The 21,023-nt window shown below is 31.5% G+C and overlaps 1 protein-coding gene across 1 annotated transcript; it reads right to left on the bottom strand.

The window, feature by feature from the left end:
• Positions 1–8,608: 8,608 nt before the first annotated feature.
• Positions 8,609–20,405, bottom strand: LOC134712826 (sodium/potassium-transporting ATPase subunit beta-1-like). The gene is made up of 6 exons (XM_063574765.1): positions 20,155–20,405; positions 15,792–15,932; positions 15,159–15,266; positions 14,299–14,480; positions 12,702–12,818; positions 8,609–12,006 (listed from the first exon to the last, which is right to left on the bottom strand). Exons 1-6 carry the CDS (start codon positions 20,258–20,260, stop codon positions 11,728–11,730), a joined length of 933 nt encoding a protein of 310 aa, XP_063430835.1. The 5' UTR covers positions 20,261–20,405; the 3' UTR covers positions 8,609–11,727.
• Between the last annotated feature and the right edge of the window lie 618 nt (positions 20,406–21,023).

Here is a 21,023-nt window from a genome sequence, read left to right as displayed (position 1 = left end):
GACATGGATTATGTTTTAATTGAAACAATACTTAGAACTAGCCTTCAGTTACCAGTATGTTTGTGTCTCTTGTCTTTGTTTCTCCACTGTGTATTACTCTGTGAAGTTATTGAGGACATGGATTATGTTTTAATTGAAACAATGCTTAGAACTAGCCTTCAGTTAACAGTATGTTTGTGTCTCTTGTCTTTGTTTCTCCACTGTGTATTGCTCTGTGAAGTTATTGAGGACATGGATTATGTTTTAATTGAAACAATACTTAGAACTAGCCTTCAGTTAACAGTATGTTTGTGTCTCTTGTCTTTGTTTCTCCACTGTGTATTGCTCTGTGAAGTTATTGAGGACATAGATTATGTTTTAATTGAAACAATGCTTAGAACTAGCCTTCAGTTAACAGTATGTTTGTGTCTCTTGTCTTTGTTTCTCCACTGCATATTGCTCTGTGAAGTTATTGAGGACATAGATTATTTTAATTGAAACAATACTTAGAAATAGCCTTCAGTTACCAGTATGTTTGTGTCTCTTGTCTTTGTTTCTCCACTGTGTATTGCTCTGTGAAGTTATTGAGGACATAGATTATTTTAATTGAAACAATGCTTAGAACTAGCCTTCAGTTACCAGTATGTTTGTGTCTCTTGTCTTTGTTTCTCCACTGTGTATTGCTCTGTGAAGTTATTGAGGACATAGATTATTTTAATTGAAACAATGCTTAGAACTAGCCTTCAGTTACCAGTATGTTTGTGTCTCTTGTCTTTGTTTCTCCACTGTGTATTGCTCTGTGAAGTTATTGAGGACATAGATTATGTTTTAATTGAAACAATGCTTAGAACTAGCCTTCAGTTAACAGTATGTTTGTGTCTCTTGTCTTTGTTTCTCCACTGTGTATTGCTCTGTGAAGTTATTGAGGACATAGATTATGTTTTAATTGAAACAATGCTTAGAACTAGCCTTCAGTTAACAGTATGTTTGTGTCTCTTGTCTTTGTTTCTCCACTGTGTATTGCTCTGTGAAGTTATTGAGGACATGGATTATGTTTTAATTGAAACAATGCTTAGAACTAGCCTTCAGTTACCAGTATGTTTGTGTCTCTTGTCTTTGTTTCTCCACTGTGTATTGCTCTGTGAAGTTATTGAGGACATGGATTATGTTTTAATTGAAACAATGTTTAGAACTAGCCTTCAGTTAACAGTATGTTTGTGTCTCTTGTCTTTGTTTCTCCACTGTGTATTGCTCTGTGAAGTTATTGAGGACATGGATTATGTTTTAATTGAAACAATACTTAGAAATAGCCTTCAGTTACCAGTATGTTTGTGTCTCTTGTCTTTGTTTCTCCACTGTGTATTGCTCTGTGAAGTTATTGAGGACATGGATTATGTTTTAATTGAAACAATACTTAGAACTAGCCTTCAGTTACCAGTATGTTTGTGTCTCTTGTCTTTGTTTCTCCACTGTGAATTACTCTGTGAAGTTATTGAGGACATAGATTATGTTTTAATTGAAACAATACTTAGAACTAGCCTTCAGTTAACAGTATGTTTGTGTCTCTTGTCTTTGTTTCTCCACTGTGTATTGCTCTGTGAAGTTATTGAGGACATAGATTATGTTTTAATTGAAACAATACTTAGAACTAGCCTTCAGTTAACAGTATGTTTGTGTCTCTTGTCTTTGTTTCTCCACTGTGTATTGCTCTGTGAAGTTATTGAGGACATGGATTATGTTTTAATTGAAACAATGCTTAGAACTAGCCTTCAGTTAACAGTATGTTTGTGTCTCTTGTCTTTGTTTCTCCACTGTGTATTGCTCTGTGAAGTTATTGAGGACATGGATTATGTTTTAATTGAAACAATGCTTAGAACCAGCCTTCAGTTAACAGTATGTTTGTGTCTCTTGTCTTTGTTTCTCCACTGTGAATTGCTCTATTAAGTTATTGAGGACATAGATTATGTTTTAATTGAAACAATGCTTAGAACTAGCCTTCAGTTAACAGTATGTTTGTGTCTCTTGTCTTTGTTTCTCCACTGCATATTGCTCTGTGAAGTTATTGAGGACATAGATTATGTTTTAATTGAAACAATACTTAGAACTAGCCTTCAGTTACCAGTATGTTTGTGTCTCTTGTCTTTGTTTCTCCACTGTGTATTGCTCTGTGAAGTTATTGAGGACATAGATTATTTTAATTGAAACAATGCTTAGAATCAGCCTTCAGTTAACAGTATGTTTGTGTCTCTTGTCTTTGTTTCTCCACTGTGTATTGCTCTGTGAAGTTATTGAGGACATGGATTATGTTTTAATTGAAACAATGCTTAGAACTAGCCTTCAGTTAACAGTATGTTTGTGTCTCTTGTCTTTGTTTCTCCACTGTGAATTGCTCTATTAAGTTATTGAGGACATGGATTATGTTTTAATTGAAACAATGTTTAGAACTAGCCTTCAGTTAACAGTATGTTTGTGTCTCTTGTCTTTGTTTCTCCACTGTGAATTGCTCTATTAAGTTATTGAGGACATAGATTATTTTAATTGAAACAATGTTTAGAACTAGCCTTCAGTTAACAGTATGTTTGTGTCTCTTGTCTTTGTTTCTCCACTGTGAATTGCTCTATTAAGTTATTGAGGACATAGATTATTTTAATTGAAACAATGTTTAGAACTAGCCTTCAGTTAACAGTATGTTTGTGTCTCTTGTCTTTGTTTCTCCACTGTGTATTGCTCTGTGAAGTTATTGAGGACATAGATTATTTTAATTGAAACAATACTTAGAACTAGCCTTCAGTTACCAGTATGTTTGTGTCTCTTGTCTTTGTTTCTCCACTGTGTATTGCTCTGTGAAGTTATTGAGGACATAGATTATTTTAATTGAAACAATACTTAGAACTAGCCTTCAGTTAACAGTATGTTTGTGTCTCTTGTCTTTGTTTCTCCACTGTGAATTGCTCTATTAAGTTATTGAGGACATAGATTATGTTTTAATTGAAACAATACTTAGAACTAGCCTTCGGTTAACAGTATGTTTGTGTCTCTTGTCTTTGTTTTTCCACTGTGTATTGCTCTGTGAAGTTATTGAGGACATGGATTATGTTTTAATTGAAACAATGCTTAGAACCAGCCTTCAGTTAACAGTATGTTTGTGTCTCTTGTCTTTGTTTCTCCACTGTGTATTGCTCTGTGAAGTTATTGAGGACATAGATTATGTTTTAATTGAAACAATGCTTAGAACTAGCCTTCAGTTAACAGTATGTTTGTGTCTCTTGTCTTTGTTTCTCCACTGTGTATTGCTCTGTGAAGTTATTGAGGACATAGATTATGTTTTAATTGAAACAATGCTTAGAACTAGCCTTCAGTTACCAGTATGTTTGTGTCTCTTGTCTTTGTTTCTCCACTGTGTATTGCTCTGTGAAGTTATTGAGGACATAGATTATTTTAATTGAAACAATGCTTAGAACTAGCCTTCAGTTAACAGTATGTTTGTGTCTCTTGTCTTTGTTTCTCCACTGTGTATTGCTCTGTGAAGTTATTGAGGACATAGATTATGTTTTAATTGAAACAATGTTTAGAACTAGCCTTCAGTTACCAGTATGTTTGTGTCTCTTGTCTTTGTTTCTCCACTGTGTATTGCTCTGTGAAGTTATTGAGGACATAGATTATGTTTTAATTGAAACAATGTTTAGAACTAGCCTTCAGTTAACAGTATGTTTGTGTCTCTTGTCTTTGTTTCTCCACTGTGTATTGCTCTGTGAAGTTATTGAGGACATGGATTATGTTTTAATTGAAACAATGTTTAGAACTAGCCTTCAGTTAACAGTATGTTTGTGTCTCTTGTCTTTGTTTCTCCACTGTGTATTGCTCTGTGAAGTTATTGAGGACATAGATTATGTTTTAATGGAAACAATGCTTAGAACTAGCCTTCAGTTAACAGTATGTTTGTGTCTCTTGTCTTTGTTTCTCCACTGTGTATTGCTCTGTGAAGTCAACTGACTTTTGTAGTTCTTTCTTATGTGCCCAAAGGAGTAAGTTAGGTAATGGCTATATTTAAAATATGTTTTAAGTTGTCTTAAAGACATGTGAGAAAGTAAAATAGAACTATTTGTGAAGTTATATTCTAAAGTGTTGATTTATTCATCCAAAACAGGTGTGACAAAATTTGACAAAATTGGCCAGATTTCAACCAAAATGAGGACTAGAAAACAAAGTTCACAGATCAACAAACTAAATATTTAAGTTAAACATGTAAAATGTCATAGAAAACATTGTATATACAAAAAAAAATTGCCGACATATGGGATCTATGTTTCCTGTTAAATAATCAATGCAAAATTTACCAATTTTCATTGAATTTTCATGGAAAATGAAAATAAGTATGGTTTGTGACATCATCAGTAGAATGCAGGAACGTAAATTTTCAACAAAAAGATTTAACTCCTATCAGTCAATATATTAGCTTAGGATCATTGTGATGTTGGTCAATAAATCAGAATTTGAAATTTAAGGTAAACAAGAATGTGTACCCAGTACACAGATGCCCCATCTTCACTTTTCTATGTTCAGATGACTGTGAAAATGGGGAAAATCTCGAATTTGGTATTAAAATTTGAAAGATTATATCATAGGGTAAATGTGTACAATGTTTCAAACCAGGCTATTATTTGAACTTATTTTTAATTATGGAATTTGCATAAGTTCTTGTTCTTAATTTTTTTAATAAATTCCATGTTTATTTGTTTTTGAGCTGTTCATAACACTTTCCATACTAACTATTTTGTATAGATATTGTTGTACACGACACAGTACATTCTATTGAAAATGTTCTATCTTCTTTGTGATAGAAAGTGTTGTGCGCAGCACAGAACATTATAGTACAGAATATAAAACATGGAATTTATTAAAAAAATTCAAGCACAAGAAATTTTCCAAATTCCATAATGAAAAGTAATTCCAAGTTCAATTAATAGCCTGTTTCAAGATGATTGGACTTCAACTTCAACAAAAACTACCTAGACCAAAAACTATAACTGAAGCGGGACAGATGGATGAACAGACAGACGGAACAACAGACGAACAAACAGACCGACATATGCACAGATCAGAAAATATCTTGCCTATAAATGGGATATAATATATGGGGCATAAAAAGAGGGCCATTTTAGGGTTTTATTGAACCTACTCCTTTCCATGTTAGAAATTCAATTCAGCAGGATTTGTGTAATATTGATTTTTTTTATCTTATACATTAATAATTGACCTTACTGAACAATTGAGATGTTTTGCATGTACTGAGTTACTTTTTATACAACTGCCAAAAAAAGTATTGGATCGTATAAGGTATGATGTTGTTGTCTGTGTCGTCCCAAGACACATTGGTTTCCAGACAATAACTTTAGTTTGAGTGAATAGATTTTGTATGATTTTATTTTCAGAAGGTTTAATACCACAAAACGAAGGTTGGAATTGATTTTGGGGATGAAGGTCCAAAACAAGCATATTTCTAGTTTCTGGATAATTACTTGTGTATAAATATTTTAATTGCTCTGAAATTGTACCACAATGTTTTAAACCACAAGTAGAAGGTTGGGATTCATTTTAAGGGTTATGGGAGCTAAATGGATGTATGTAAGTGTATGGATCTCTCTGAAAGTGTACCACAATATGACATATAATGAAGGAAAGGCCTCAAACATGTAGGAATGGTCAAAAGACACATTTTTCTAGTTTCCAGTACAAGTGTATGGATCTCTGAAATTGTACTACAAGTTTCCATACTACAAAGAAAAGGCTGGCATTGAGTTTTAGGGTTATTGCTCAAAAGAGGGTTTCATTAAGTTGGGGGGATTTTTTGTTAACAATTTTTAGTAGGGGATTCATATTTTTTTTTCAAAATTTTTCCAATTTACAATTTTTAAAAGTTTCAAGATGAAATCTTCAATTGCACTATGACAGCATTGCGCAATAGATTAGTAAGATCTTTGAACACATTTATTTTGTGTCAGAAACATGTATTATGTCAAAAGTCGATTGCAATCCAAATTTGGACAGTATCAAGCTTAAGTATTGTGTCCAAATTGGGTTTGACCTGTGCGGTTGTATCAGGTGACACTCAGTAAAGCATTTTATAAGATTTGAAATAACAGAATATATAGGATGAAAATTTTGTCCTGCACCACTTTAAGTTGTTATCTTTGTCCTGTCTTGGGTTTTTTTCACTCTTTTTAGTTTTGCCAATTTTTAAGTTTATCTAAACTTTTTGTTTTGCTGAGTTGATCAAACTGCCTTTTTGTCAAATTTAATCCTTAGGATAAGATAAAGTCAATTTATACCAGAGATATAGATATATCAGTTTTAAATAGTAAATTTTCATTCCCTTTTGTTAATTTTCCCTTTTTTGATGATCTTCCTTGAGCATCATATTTAGGTGTTTATATATCAATATCTCTTTTGCTATGCAACAATTCTGGTCATCTTATCAAACCTTTAAATAAACTTTGGAAACTGGAGTCAGTTTCACAAAATCACTTATGATTAAGGTTTATCATAAGAATACTGAATTGTACATGACTTAAAACCAATCATAATTGAATATTTTTGTAAAACAGACTCCTGATGTTCAGTGGTTGAACCAAACTTAAGTGAATATTTTTGTAAAACAGACTCCTGATGTTCAGTGGTTGGACCAATCTTAATTGAATATTTTTGTAAAACAGACTCCTGATGTTCAGTGGTTGGACCAATCTTAATTGAATATTTTTGTAAAACAGACTCCTGATGTTCAGTGGTTGAACCAAACTTAAGTGAATATTTTTGTAAAACAGACTCCTGATGTTCAGTGGTTGAACCAATCTTAATTGAAGATTTTTGTAAAACAGACTCCTGATGTTCAGTGGTTGAACCAATCTTAATTGAAGATTTTTGTAAAACAGACTCCTGATGTTCAGTGGTTGAACCAATCTTAATTGAAGATTTTTGTAAAACAGACTCCTGATGTTCAGTGGTTGAACCAATCTTAATTGAAAATTTTTGTAAAACAGACTTCTAATGTTCAGTGGTTGAACCAATCTTAATTGAAGATTTTTGTAAAACAGACTCCTGATGTTCAGTGGTTGAACCAATCTTAATTGATCTGAGTTTTGTGGGAATAAGTTTTGTCAATAAGTTTCAAAACATTTAGTTGAGGCAAACTTAAGATTGGAAACAAAAAATTCAGCAATTTGTCCATTTGTAAAGTGCCATTACTCTAGAACAGTATAAGTGATATCACCAAAATTCAACTTGATCTATATGTTATGATGGTATGATATTAAACCTTTCACGGTAAGGATTGTGCCTGATATTCATATGATGAAGACATTATCTTTCAATCAGTTTAATTGAAGTCTGGAGCTGGCATGTCAGTTAACTGCTAGTAGTCTGATGTTATTTATGTATTATTGTCATTTTGTTTATTTTCTTTGGTTACATCTTTTGACGTCAGACTCAGACTTCTCTTGAACTGAATTTTAGTGAAAGTATTGTTATGGAATTACTTTTCTGCATTGGCTAGAGGTTTAGGAGATCTCATAAACATGGGTAACCCCGCCACATTTTTGTCCCTGTCCCAAGTCAGCAGCCTCTGGCCTTTTTTAGTCCTGTATTATTTTTAATTTTAGTTTCTTGTGTACAATTTGGAGTTTAGTATGGCATTCATTATCACTGAGCTAGTACATATATTTGTTTAGGGGCCAGCTGAAGGAAGCCTCCGGGTGTGGGAATTGCTCGCTGCATTGAAGACCTGTTGGTGACCTTCTGCTGTTGTTTGCTCTATGGTCCGGTTGTTGTCTCTTTGACACATTCCCCATTTCCATTCTCAATTCTATTTGTGCATAAGTAGGAATGGAAATAAAAATTTAACAATTTTTCAATTGTTAAAAGATATAACTTTCAAACAGTTCAAATGACTCCATCAAGCCAGATCTGTATTTGGTGATAATAGGCAGTGTGCAACAAAAATATTTCCATTTTTAACAGGGCACAACTCTAAATCCGTTAAAGTGACATCTCCAAAATTAAAACATGAACTGTCTTTTGTGGTAGGTAAGCATTTTGTATTAATTTCATAACATAAGTTTGAGAACAGAAAGCAACTTTAAGACCTATGATCGGACACGAAAGACAACTGTTATCACAGAGATATGTCTCACTTATGCTTATACAACTGAAAACAAATTAACATTGGCCTACCACTGATAGGTCCCCTTGAACTGACCTAAAAACAAACTAATACATGAAAACTAAGCAAAAGTTTTAAAGACAATAGACCATAACTGAGGGGGCCAGGTCAAATAATCTCCATGGTAATGAGATGTGTCAATACTTTTACAACTGCATACCAAACATAATTGACTTACCACTTCACCATAAACTCGACCTAATCACAAACTAATACATTGTTAATGCCGCCTACGCCCCTTGCTTTTTTACTTAAGCGAGACAAAAATGAATGCTCCCTCTGGTATGGCAGGTGCCTAAAAACATATGTCCAGGATAGCAAATATCAATTTATAGTCCTGAGAGGGTAATTATACCTACAGTTTAAAAAGGAACATCCATAAGACTTGGAAACTGTAACTCTAAATAAACACAGTTCTTTTTTAATGTTTTTATTGTATTTCTAATTTGATAAACTTCATGTAATAAAAAAGTGATTTAAACATACCACATCTGACAATATATATTCACAAGCATTTTGTGTAGCAGACATACTGCATACCTGTTATCCATCCCAAATATTGAGGGAGACTTCAAACTAGAACCTTATCTCCCTCACTAACACCTATCTCTCTCCTTTAACATTCTCTAAAAGGTTCTTTGATCATTTCAAGCAAATACTTCTATATGACCTTTTATTCTTATCAGGTAAAATAACATAATGTATGGTGTTTGACAATATTGTGACCAGAAATGCTCTTTTTTTTCAACCATGAAATAATTGTTAAATGTTCTTTCTAAATTCAAATTAATATCATCATTCAACTTATCTTTCTCTTACATGAAATTCTATGGCTCTAATCACTTGAAATCTATTTTCTATTTTTTTAACTCAAGAAATACAATTCTTTTGTGGAAAAGAAGCTGTCATGAAAAATGCACATTCTACGCTAAAGAAGAGATTGAGTTGGAATGATCTATCAGGTATTGGAAGGTTAACAGGTATGATACTATAATGTAGGCCAACATTCTCTCATTTATAGATATGTAATAACCAATCTTTAAAAATAATTTCCAAGTTAAGTATAGATATATATTTAACTTTTTATAAATTTTCAAATAAAAATTATTCTGGAAAGAATAAAAGGCTGTATAACATTTATGAAATTTAGTTTTGTCTTCGTGAAAAGAAAAGAATTGCATTTACTTTTAAAAATCTTGTTTGTGAGAGATTTTATGAAAATCCTCTGACTTTTTAACCCATTAATAATAAAATGTTGGCCTTACTCGTGTGGACACCTGAGAAAATACAACTTTGAATCCTACTTTTCAAAAATTAAAATAAGACTAGAAACACATTAATTTGGAATTTTTTGAAAATGAGATTTGACAAATAAAAAAAAAATGTGCTAATTAAACATTAAAATTTCCTTTCTAACACAACCAATGACTATTGAGTGAAGTTTAGTAAAAACAATGGTGAACTGAATGAATCATGAAAGATGATCATCAACTTATGTGCTATATATTCAGATCAACATTCAATTCATAAATGATATGAAAATAAAATTAGTCCTTTTCAAAATTGGACGAACTTTGTACTATTGCACTCAAGTCCTATTATTACATTTAATGATTTCAAGAAATATAAATAACATAAACTGGTCAACAGAGTTTGATATTTAAGCAAATGTATAGTTCATGAAAATTTCAATTTAGATTATTATGGACATTTTTTTTCAAACAACAGTCAAATTAGATAGAAGGCAATGAATATGCCAGGAACCAAGTGCTTAACATATTTTATTTTTATGGTGTTACTTTTTCAAAGGAGATGGTAATCTTTGATTTATTATATATTTACATATTCATTACTTGTAGCTATTTTAACCATTGTTTTCTTTTCTTTTTAATAACCATTTTATTATTTTTTTTTATACTTTTTTTTTGGGGGGGGGTACTTCATTGACTGTTTCACATTACAGACATGCATCTTCACACATTCAAACACAAAATTAGACAAAATCTCATGAACTACACATTAAAATAATCATTTCTTAAAACCATTAAAAAAATAACAGGACTAGATACTTCATAAACATAAAAAATTCCACTCTAAACAAAATTCTGAAATCTGTTAGGAGGCTGACTATATAAAAATCTAATTGACACAAAAGGTTTAAAATTCAGATGTATTCTGCTAAACAAGCTTAAACCTGTTTACCAGAATAATCTGAATCCAAACCTCTTTCTGTACATGCTAACTATTTACATTTATAATAAAAACTATATCGAAGGCAAAAAAATAAAAAAATAAAACAGTTAACAATATTATAAAAACATTTCATTTCCTACACATAACCAGCTGTAACTGCCTAATCTTAGGTTTAAAAATTACTTAACAGTTTACTATAAATATATTTTAATCGTTGTCTCAATCAATGCACTGATTTAACTTGTAAGCTCTTCCATTTTAGGAATTGGTTTTGTTCAAAGTTTATTTCCAGAGTGGACAGAGTTTCACTTCATATCGAAAAAATTTAGCAGTTAATATACTGTTAACATATTTATTTATAGTAAAACACAATCTCTTGCATCCTATGAAATATACAGAATTCTGAAATCTATTGAGATTCTGACTAAAACCTATCATTTAATACATTTTTCATATTGAGTATTAAATGCCATTAAATTGCTAAAAATATCAGTGCTCTTTCATTTTTCAAATGGATTATGCTGAGGAAAACACAATGTAAGTCTGGTTTAGATTCAATCCTCACACTATCTAGATTCTAAAAAATACATACAACATTTCTATTGCATACAAAAACTATTCCACTCTCATGGAATGTATAGAATCATTATCATAACATGTACATATATGTGTGTGTGTGAATATTACATTGCTGAGCATCAATTACAGTAGTTTAAATAAATACTTCCCATTATAAAATATAACTACAACAAATTCTAAATGCAGATATTAATGGACATTTGCATGGAGATTTTTTTATTTTTCTAAGATTTCATATTAACTTGTTTATTTCATTTGCTTTTAAACTCTAGATTGCATGACTGTCTGAAGTAAAACAAAATAAACTAAGTTGCTCATTAACACCAGAGAAAACAATATATATGTTCATCCACTGCACCCTTTAGATTCCAAAATAACAAAAACTGCATTCAAGTTTCTTACAATACATTCAAATTGCTTCATATTTCATCGTATAAAGTTTACAAATATTTGAATAATCTTAAAAGGTTCTGATTAAATATGTAAAAATTGTTTGTGGACAGGAAAGACCAACATAATGGTGAGAAGGCAACTGTTTCTCCCCTTCAAATCATTCAAAGCTTCTGTTAGGCTAGTTTTAATTGGTTTTTATTACTTTTTATATTATATTGCTCGTAATGTTAAAGCCTTTACTTTTTGTTTTTGTTTTAAAAGTCTATAACTATTGTTTTTATAAATTAGTTCTTTAAAATATCTTCGATATAAATGACTTAATTTGATAATAATGACTCCCCCCAATTTGTACCTAAGATTGTTTTTAATTATTTTCCTGCAGCCCCAGTACCATTACTCCTTGGTGCAATATCTACCATCATTTCATAGTGAACAGCCCCATCTAATTCCACCTTGTCATATTTAATATTTCTGGCATAAGCTCTACATTCAATCATAAGTAGAGTCTGGACTTTAGGTCGGTTAAATTTGACCATGACTACTGGAGAGAGATATCCATCCTGGTTCAGGTATGGAAAATACTTGTATGCAAGTCCACCTGCTGGATAATATGTGACTGGTCCAAGGTTATCAACATCAGCTGGATTCTGTGAAACAAAAATAAGGTCAGATAACAAATAGGAACACAATATGACCAAACTTCTTTCTATTCTACAGATAGGGCTTACCATCACTGAAAAGGTTGAAGACTAAATTAAAAGGCCTGTGCCTTCATGATTGTTGAAAATTTCAAGTTTATAGTCACTATCTTTTCTGTCCTTAATCAAATTTAATATGCTTGATATATGAAGTTAATTCATACATAATTATAATAACATTGAGACAATAAATATTGCATCAAAGGTTTCCTTGTTCATCGTTGGTAGCTGATGCAGAAGACTTTACTTCAGTAGCAAGCACACTAGCACTTATGATTGTAAACTTTGAAACCAAATATGCTTCTGATTATTTTTTTATAGAAAAATGTTAGAAACAAAAGAGACTTTTACCTTGTTTAAAATACATGTAATGGTAAAATTGTTTAAATTTTTCCACCAAGTAAGTAGATCAAATAAAAAATTTCCGCATGATGTGCATTTTTGGGGTCAATCAGTGAACAATTTCATTCTATGACATTTAAGTTGTTTACTGATCAAAATAAGTCATAATGTAATAAACCTGTATATTTACCTTTATAATTCAGACAAAAAAGATACTTTATTTATGTAGTAAAATTGAAGACAGAGCCAGAGAGCAAACACTTGTTATTTTTTCCACACTATGAATATCTAACTTGACTTACCTGTCCTGCACATTTTACTGTCACCATATAATCTTTGTACAAGCCTTTAATTGCATCTGGAAGGGCAGCAGTATCATTCAGTTTGTCAGAATAGGCCTCAGGCTGCCATCCGTAAACCTTCACAAAAAAGAACAATGGGTTTGGGCCCATTAAAACGTTTAATCCCGCTGCAAATGTTTGCACCTGTCCTAAGTCAGGAATCTGATGTACAGTAGTTGTCGTTTGTTTATGTAATATATACGTGTTTCTCGTTTCTCGTTTTGTTTATATAGATTAGACCGTTGGTTTTCCCGTTTGAATGGTTTTACACTAGTAATTTTGGGGCCCTTTATAGCTTGCTGTTCGGTGTGAGCCAAGGCTCCGTGTTGAAGGCCGTACTTTAACCTATAATGGTTTAATTTTTAAATTGTTATTTGGATGGAGAGTTGTCTCATTGGCACTCACACCACATCTTCCTATATCAATATTTCAAATTAATGTCAAAAAGATTTCAGTTAAGGCAAAACAATACAAGAAACTTCAGAATATCATGAATATAGGGATTCTACAAACTCAAATGTTTCAGCCGTTAAAAACATAGCAATAACCCATGTAGCATCCTTTTTATAACATATTTAAGTCTAAGATGATTCAAAGCCCTCAATCGGCATATATATATTTAACAGTTCATTTCATGTTGAACACTTGTACAACCAAGTTTAAACTTGGGTTTTGATCTGTGGACAGTCTCATTAAGAGGATATTTCACATCATGCTTCATCAAATGTTTTCATAAAGAAATATGTGTACAAATTTGTGTTTGGGTTATTAGACTTTTTGATTTAAGTCATAATAAACTAGTGACTGGAGAAAAATAATGGTCTTCCAATTCTTGAACCAATGCATACAATTATCATCAAATTATTCTTCTGTGCACTAATTAATAATTCTTATCGTGTAAATTTGGAGTAATCGTCTTTTTTTTCAATCAGTTAGTGTTGTAGTGAAAATATGGCAGGTAATTCAAGTTTGTGTTTTGAAGCTGAAGTTTAACAATTGTCACCTGTGTGTCAACAATCGACAAAAAAAGCCTGGAAATTGAGCAAGTGCTTAACATGACAATTCAGATAATAGTTTATTATAAGGACATCCATGCGTATTGCGATCCCCAGATTTTTATGAGATGGGTCACACTGAGGTCACTTTGCATACGGAAAATATGTTGGGGGGGAATTGGAATTAAAATAAAGTAAATTTCTTCTAAATATGAATAAATTAAAGAATTTTCTTCAGAAAAAAGTATATGTACATCAGTTTTAAAATGAAAATTATCCATTGAGTTATAAAAAAAACATGTGCATTATTTTTTTTATTTTGAGGTTTCTTATGACTAAGATTATAGTTAGTGTTTTTGTTTTATGAATTTCACCATGAACATCTTATTTGGACATTTTTAAAATAAAGTGATGATAACACAACTCTGCCACAAGTACATATCTCTTGTAATGAACCTCTTGAATGATTATGTTTGATGGTGTAAATTTTTCTAAGACAAATATATTATAAATTTATTTGATAATTGACTTCTATACAATTTTCAATCTTTTTGAAATCTCACCTTGTTCAGTTTGATAAGCATACATGGTGATCCATCATTATATCCATACTTAGTTCCACTTTTGGGTTCACAATCTCCAAAGGTAGATACGTCAACTTTACAAGCCTTATCATGGGCTGAAGGATTTCTAGGAGAATTATCACCTGGACAATCAATGGCACCTTCCTGGGTTCCAGTGTAGGCTATAAATAAGTAAAAAACAAATGGTCAAATGTTATCATTAAAAAAATAAATCATCAAAAGTCAAACAATTTGTCAAATGTTTTATCTTTAAAAAACTCACTCATCAAAAAACATTATCTTGTTTACATTGTTTTGATATCTGCTTCACTAACTTATTAAAGAATAATCCAGCATAGAAAACAATCACATAAATCAACATAACTTTATCAAACTTGTAGAAAGTCAACTGTAGATGAAGAATGTACACATGTTGTACAGAAGCTTTCTCATATAACCATAAATTGATGGACAGGACTCTATATAGCATCTTTATATCTGAATATGTTGTAAAATAACTTGGTTAAAAAACTCCAATACAGGGACAAGGTACCAGTTATTATACTTCTGCTCCAGTGTATGAAAACATGTCCTCTAATATTGTAAAAAAAAGGAGTTAATAATTATTTGTTGGTTCTAGTACAAAATCCTCTAATATCTAACACCAAATAATCTTTAAAACAGTAATGGTTATTAAAGTATGCCACCATGTAAACGTTATGTACTTACGTTTCAGGAAGGTATCCAAATGGTCAATGTGTTCCTCGTATGACTTAGGGTCATCAGTAAATCTTACTGATGGTGTCTTTAACCCTGGCATTGGTCTATAACCCGCCACCATGTTAACTTTATGTACTTACGTTTTAGGAAGGTATCCAGATGGTCAATGTATTGCTGGTATGACTTTGGGTCATCAGTAAATCTGACTAATGTTGTCTTTAACCCTGGCATTGGTCTATAACCCAGAGCTAAAATGAATTTAAACTTGTGTTTATACAAAATCTTTGCACAAAAACAAAAAACACATGTTTTTATCTTTGATTTGAAATTGTTGTGGGGGACATTATAGATACATTCTTCAGTGATACTGTATTACAGAATTATGAAATCATTATATCTTTTACTTTGGATTTTGTTTGTTTATTTTATGCTCGTCTTAAATATTAATTTATAATTTTTATATATATAAGTTGCCTTTAATACTGGACACACACTGTAGTCATATATATGTATTATTTTATGAAATGCATCTATCTAAATGTCATTTTCTTTCAAAAGACAGTTCAACCTGTGTATGAATAGTTCTGAAGAAAATCAATGCAAGTTTGTGGTAACCTTTTACTTTAAAGAAAATGCATTTATCACATGCATTTTTTTTATATCAGTTTGTTGTTTGTCTTGTGTGTGACTTTCTATTTAACAATGAAAATTTTAAAGATTGGACTCTGTTTGCAATACATTAATTAACCTTAATGCCTATTCAGTAGTTTTACCTGGATTAGCTTTAAGAAGACTGTCTGCTCCCATAAGTCGTGGTTCTTTATCATCAACCAGCTGGTAGAAGATGGCCAGTGCAGCAGCAAAGAAACCAGAAAGACATATGTAGTAGATAACGTAAAAGATTCCAATTCCAGCTGAAAAGAAAATTTAAAACTGACAATCAATATATACATTTAAAAGTGTTTTTTCAAATGGTCCATGCAAACATGTTTCTGTATTTGATTAGCTAAAATGATATCGTTCTATCTATAATGAATTTAAACCATATGTAAATTTATATGTTGTCTTTCATGTGGGACCCCAATTCACAAATCATTATTGTTAATTTTTTCTAACTTATACAAGAAAGAAAAAGTTGGCTCCACTATATCATAAAATCAATCTAGCAGTTCATATTTGCCTATACTCAGAAATATAGTTACATGGTATTGTTGTATACATTCAATGCTGTAACAAGACTTGGAAAACAGCATGCCTCAGTCATGTTTTCAAACTTTTACAAGTGTGAACTACACAATATTGTCATTTATTTTACTTCCAAGTATATTTTGGGGGCCCTTTATAGCTACATGTAGCTGTTTGGTGTGAGCCAAGGCTCAGTGTAGAAGACCATACTTAGACCTTATAAAGGTTTACTTACAAATTATGACTTGGATGAAAACAGTTGTCTCATTCGCACTCATACCACATCTTCTTATATCTACATTTTTATACTTTTTTTTGCAGTTTTGTGGTAATAAATAAGTATTGTATGTAGGTTACATAAATTATCATTGAGGCAAACAAAGGTAGAAAACAGAAAACAGGAAAATTCATCAAATTTTCATTTGTAGAAGGGCACAACCCTTTAACTGTTTAAAGTGACACCACCAAAACTCAAATTTGATCTGTATATAGTGGTAACAAGCATAGTGTAAAAGTTTAATACTATTTGATTGAGGCAAAAGACAGTTAAGAGATCAGAAACCAAAAAATTCTGCAATCTTTAAATTTGTAAAGGGGCATAACTCTAGAACTTTTAATGTGACACCACCAAAATTCAATCTTCATCTTTTTTTTGTGGTAATAAGCATTTTGTATAAGTTTCATGACATTTGTTAGAGGTTTCCTCAACAGAAACCAATTTTGGGACGTAAAGGGTAAAACATAATGTACCCTCCACATCAGCAGGGCATAAAAATATGTTTAAAGGGGGTCATAGCACACCTTATTAAGCTACATATACAATGTATGTATATGGTTAGTACAAAAAAGTTTTACTTGTCCAACTACCGACAAGTACTCATAACATTGTCTTGATTGGGCTCTCCTTTATAAAAAATCCTAGATTTTCGAGATAACTTCATAAACCAGTTTTTTTTCCTCAAATATCAATTTACTATTCAAGTATAAAATATATATGTATATATAGAAAGTTGAAAAATGTATTTCGCCATAAAAATGACAGCCAGAAAAAATTGACATTTATTTTACTAGGATACAATTTAATACTACTAAAAGGCAAGCTCCAGTGTAATAAACAGTTCAGTAAATAAACATAACATTTTTCCAACAATGCAATTAATTCCTCCTAGACATACATTATACAGTATATTAGCCCCTCCTGTCAATTCTGTACAATGAAGTTATATAATATTACATTAACACTGAGATAATGAATAACCTGGTCAGTACAACAATTACATCACATGCCCTGGAGTTCACACTTAAAATTAATCTCAAATGCCAACATTCAAAACCTTTTGTTCTCACACAAAACAATACATTATTATCATATCTATGTAATAATGTGATAAAATATCAAAATTTGATAATGTTACAGCATGTTTTAAGCCCTTAAAAATCAGATGATTTTTTCACCAATTTTTATTTTGAAAATATAATCTGCAATATGATAAAAAAAAAATCAAAATTTTAAACTTATTTATTATACAAAGTCTTTGCATCAGTAAAAAATTTGAACTGCAAATATATTAATGTTTATTCTGTGATATATTTTCGAATTTTTCACTTCAGTTATTTGAGTACTTTGAAGTCAAAATTCAACAATTAAATAATCTATCAGGTGATGAATCTTGTTGACAACCCATCATGGTATGGGGGCCTTGTATGGTCCATTTCAATATACTATTGTTATCTTATATCTAAGGCCATGGAAAATTAATTGTTGGTTTCCCCTAACACAGGAAAATTTTAAAGACCAGCTTTTTTTTTTTGTTACCATGCATAATTTTATATCTATATATTTTGCTTCTGTAGTGGAACTATAAACTTGCATATTTTCAACACTTTAAAAGTTGTCTCTGCAAAAAAAAATTAATGACCCAGCGGTTAAAAAATGACCCGGTCGGTTTAGGGGAAACCATCAACTATTTTTCCATGGCCCAAATATAATTGCAAAAAGTCAATAAAACTAGACCAGAAAGTTACGAGTAAGATTGTTCAAAGATTAGAAAACAACAAATGCACTTATAACATTTTAAAATATCATTCACTCAGTCAGAAAAGCAGGCAGCACCCATCATCATGTGTTAAATGTTAAGGAACTGGAGTTTTTTTCCTACTCAAAATAATAACTAATAACTAGTTAATTGTTTGTGAATAAAAAGAGGCATACAGATATTTTGGACACTTAAACTACTCCACCAGAACAGTATTTTCCTTCATTGAAATAGTGTTGAGGATTGATGGAACTTATTTCTAGTTTTAGTTGAAGTATACTTTATTATAAATTTCAAATTTTCAATCAGATCATGTTGGATATTTAATCAACTTCACAAGCATGACCAGCCAAATAAGTATATTGGCTGTCTTGTTTGCTGACAAAAGCTTGTGGTACTTGTTATTAAATTTATCTGTTCTGGAGTTGTCAATTGATGTCTTATTATCTACAAAATTGTTTCAATTCCGATAAAAAAAATGCTCCATAAACTGAACTGGTAATGCACTGGTTTACAACAGGTTTATTTTACAATGTAATCACACCACTGCTAATAAACATGTCAGGTAAAGTACTCAACCCATCAAATGGGGGGGGGATTGTTCCCTAAAAGAGCTGAAGTCACATTTTCCTGAGTTAACCTTTTTTTTGAAATGGCAAATGTACACCAAAAGTTTGAAGTCCTAAGCTGATATTCAACAACAACAGACAAACTGTAAGGAAATCATTTGGACCTTATACATGTATGTGTATATCCAATCATTTTTTGTTTTTTGAAGCATCATGTTTTATAATATGTCAATTCATTATCTGCTATGTACATATTTCATATATATACATTTAAAAAGAAAATTGAAATGCATTAATGTTTCAGGTTTCAGTTTAACAAATCGTGTCCATAGAGGTTAAATAACAAATAACTGTTTGTAGTATCTTTATTTCAAAATAATTTTGTCTTCACTTATTTTTTCTTTTGAGCATGTGTATTCATTCTTTAAATCAATAGGATTAAAATATGTAAAGATTTAAATTCTTGTTCTTTTTTATCAGAAAAGCAGAATGCTTTCAAATTTAGGGGAAATACAGAAATTAGCTAGAAACTAATAGTGACAATTAATCAAGATCCAAATTTGTTTGTGTCTAGGACAATGAAAGCAAATCGCAAACAACTTCACTTAATTTGTTTCAAACATGTACATGTAGTTTAACACGAATTAGAAAACAATACAGAGGACGAATACATGTTGCATAAAACTATAAAGTACATATTTCGAAAAAAAATGGTGATATTGTGAATTACCAATTTACGAAATGTCAAGAACAAATAAACATGTATTTCGACATATATCAACCTTTATGTTCATTGATATTGTGTACACATCCCATGTATTAATCACATGAAAGTTTCTTTTGACATACAATTTTTACCTTTCTTCGACCTTTTGTGGTTCACTCTAGGTAAAATTAACTGTTCAAGGTGACCTATTTGAAGATGTCCTATCAAACATTTTGTCCAATAAGGGCATAATTAACAATTGTCTGTGTGATGACAAAAAAATATCTGTGATATGAACATGTATTTAAACTGATTTTTTTTAAGTTCATCAGAGAAATGCATGGGCATGCATATAATAATCAATCATTTTGTTTATACCCCAATCGTGCCCCAAAGCAAGGACGATTTTTATAAAGGTCAGAACCAAAGTTATATTTTAGTTGTAGTAAATATTAAAATTTTATTATTCAGGGGTTTAAATCTGTATCTGTAAATATTTATAATTTTTACATGAAAGGACGTAGCATTATTGAATATTTAAGGCAAACAATCAAACCGGCATTTTCAATGCAAAATGTACCGAAAGGTGCCAAGAGGTTTCGCATAGATCTGTAAGGTTATTCAATATCAGACAACTTACCCCAGCTTTTTGCACCGCGACCCATGACAGTTCCATCTTCTGTGTTACAAAAGAACTTTCCACAGGCCCTGGCTTTGTCGCCAATAGACTCTTTTTTATCCGCCATGGTGTCCTTGCTGATCAAGATGCCAAAATACTACTGAAGCCCCGGATGTAATATTTGTACATTACCCACGTGACATTTGACGTAAACTTATTCATTGCGAAATATTCCTTCAGGCTAATCAATTTTATACGCGCCCTCTGTCGGCCTGTCGTCGAGTAGTACGCGAAGTAATAGCTTTTTGAAAAGACTTGCCGTTTTAATTAAATTTTATCTTGGTTGAAAGATTATTAGTTTTTTTGTCGAGCCTGCGACTTTTGTCCGCAAATTCACTCTGTGGCTAAAACATTTTGAATTTTTTTAACTGTTACTTTCTTAAACTATCCTGGATTTCTACCAAACTTGGACAGAAGTTTGATGAGGGGGGATATAGGACCTTTATCGGGACTCAGGGATCAGGTGTTTTTAAGCTCGCCGGGATTTCGGGATTGACCCTTTCGCCGGGGATCCGGGAATTCTTTATTTCGGATTTCGGGACGTCGGGATTTACTTTATTTAAATTCGGGACCTATAGCGGGGATTTTGTGTTTTTAAGCCCGGGATTTCGGGATCAGGACACCTCTTATCCCCCCTCTTTGATTAACCCGTCATAGAATGTGGGACGGGATCTAGAATATATAGTATTCAGACCTAAAATGTGTAATTTAAACTCCGCATTGGCACTCACACCACATCTTCCTATATCAAGAACACTTAAAAACAATATTGAAAAACGAGCAATGTAAGGTACTTGCTAGTATTTGATTGTTCTATCCGAATTTGAGGA

The sequence above is a fragment of the Mytilus trossulus genome, chromosome 3, assembly GCF_036588685.1.
Source record: "Mytilus trossulus isolate FHL-02 chromosome 3, PNRI_Mtr1.1.1.hap1, whole genome shotgun sequence".
Lineage (NCBI taxonomy): Eukaryota > Metazoa > Mollusca > Bivalvia > Mytilida > Mytilidae > Mytilus > Mytilus trossulus.
This window is presented reverse-complemented; position numbering and strand designations above follow the sequence as displayed.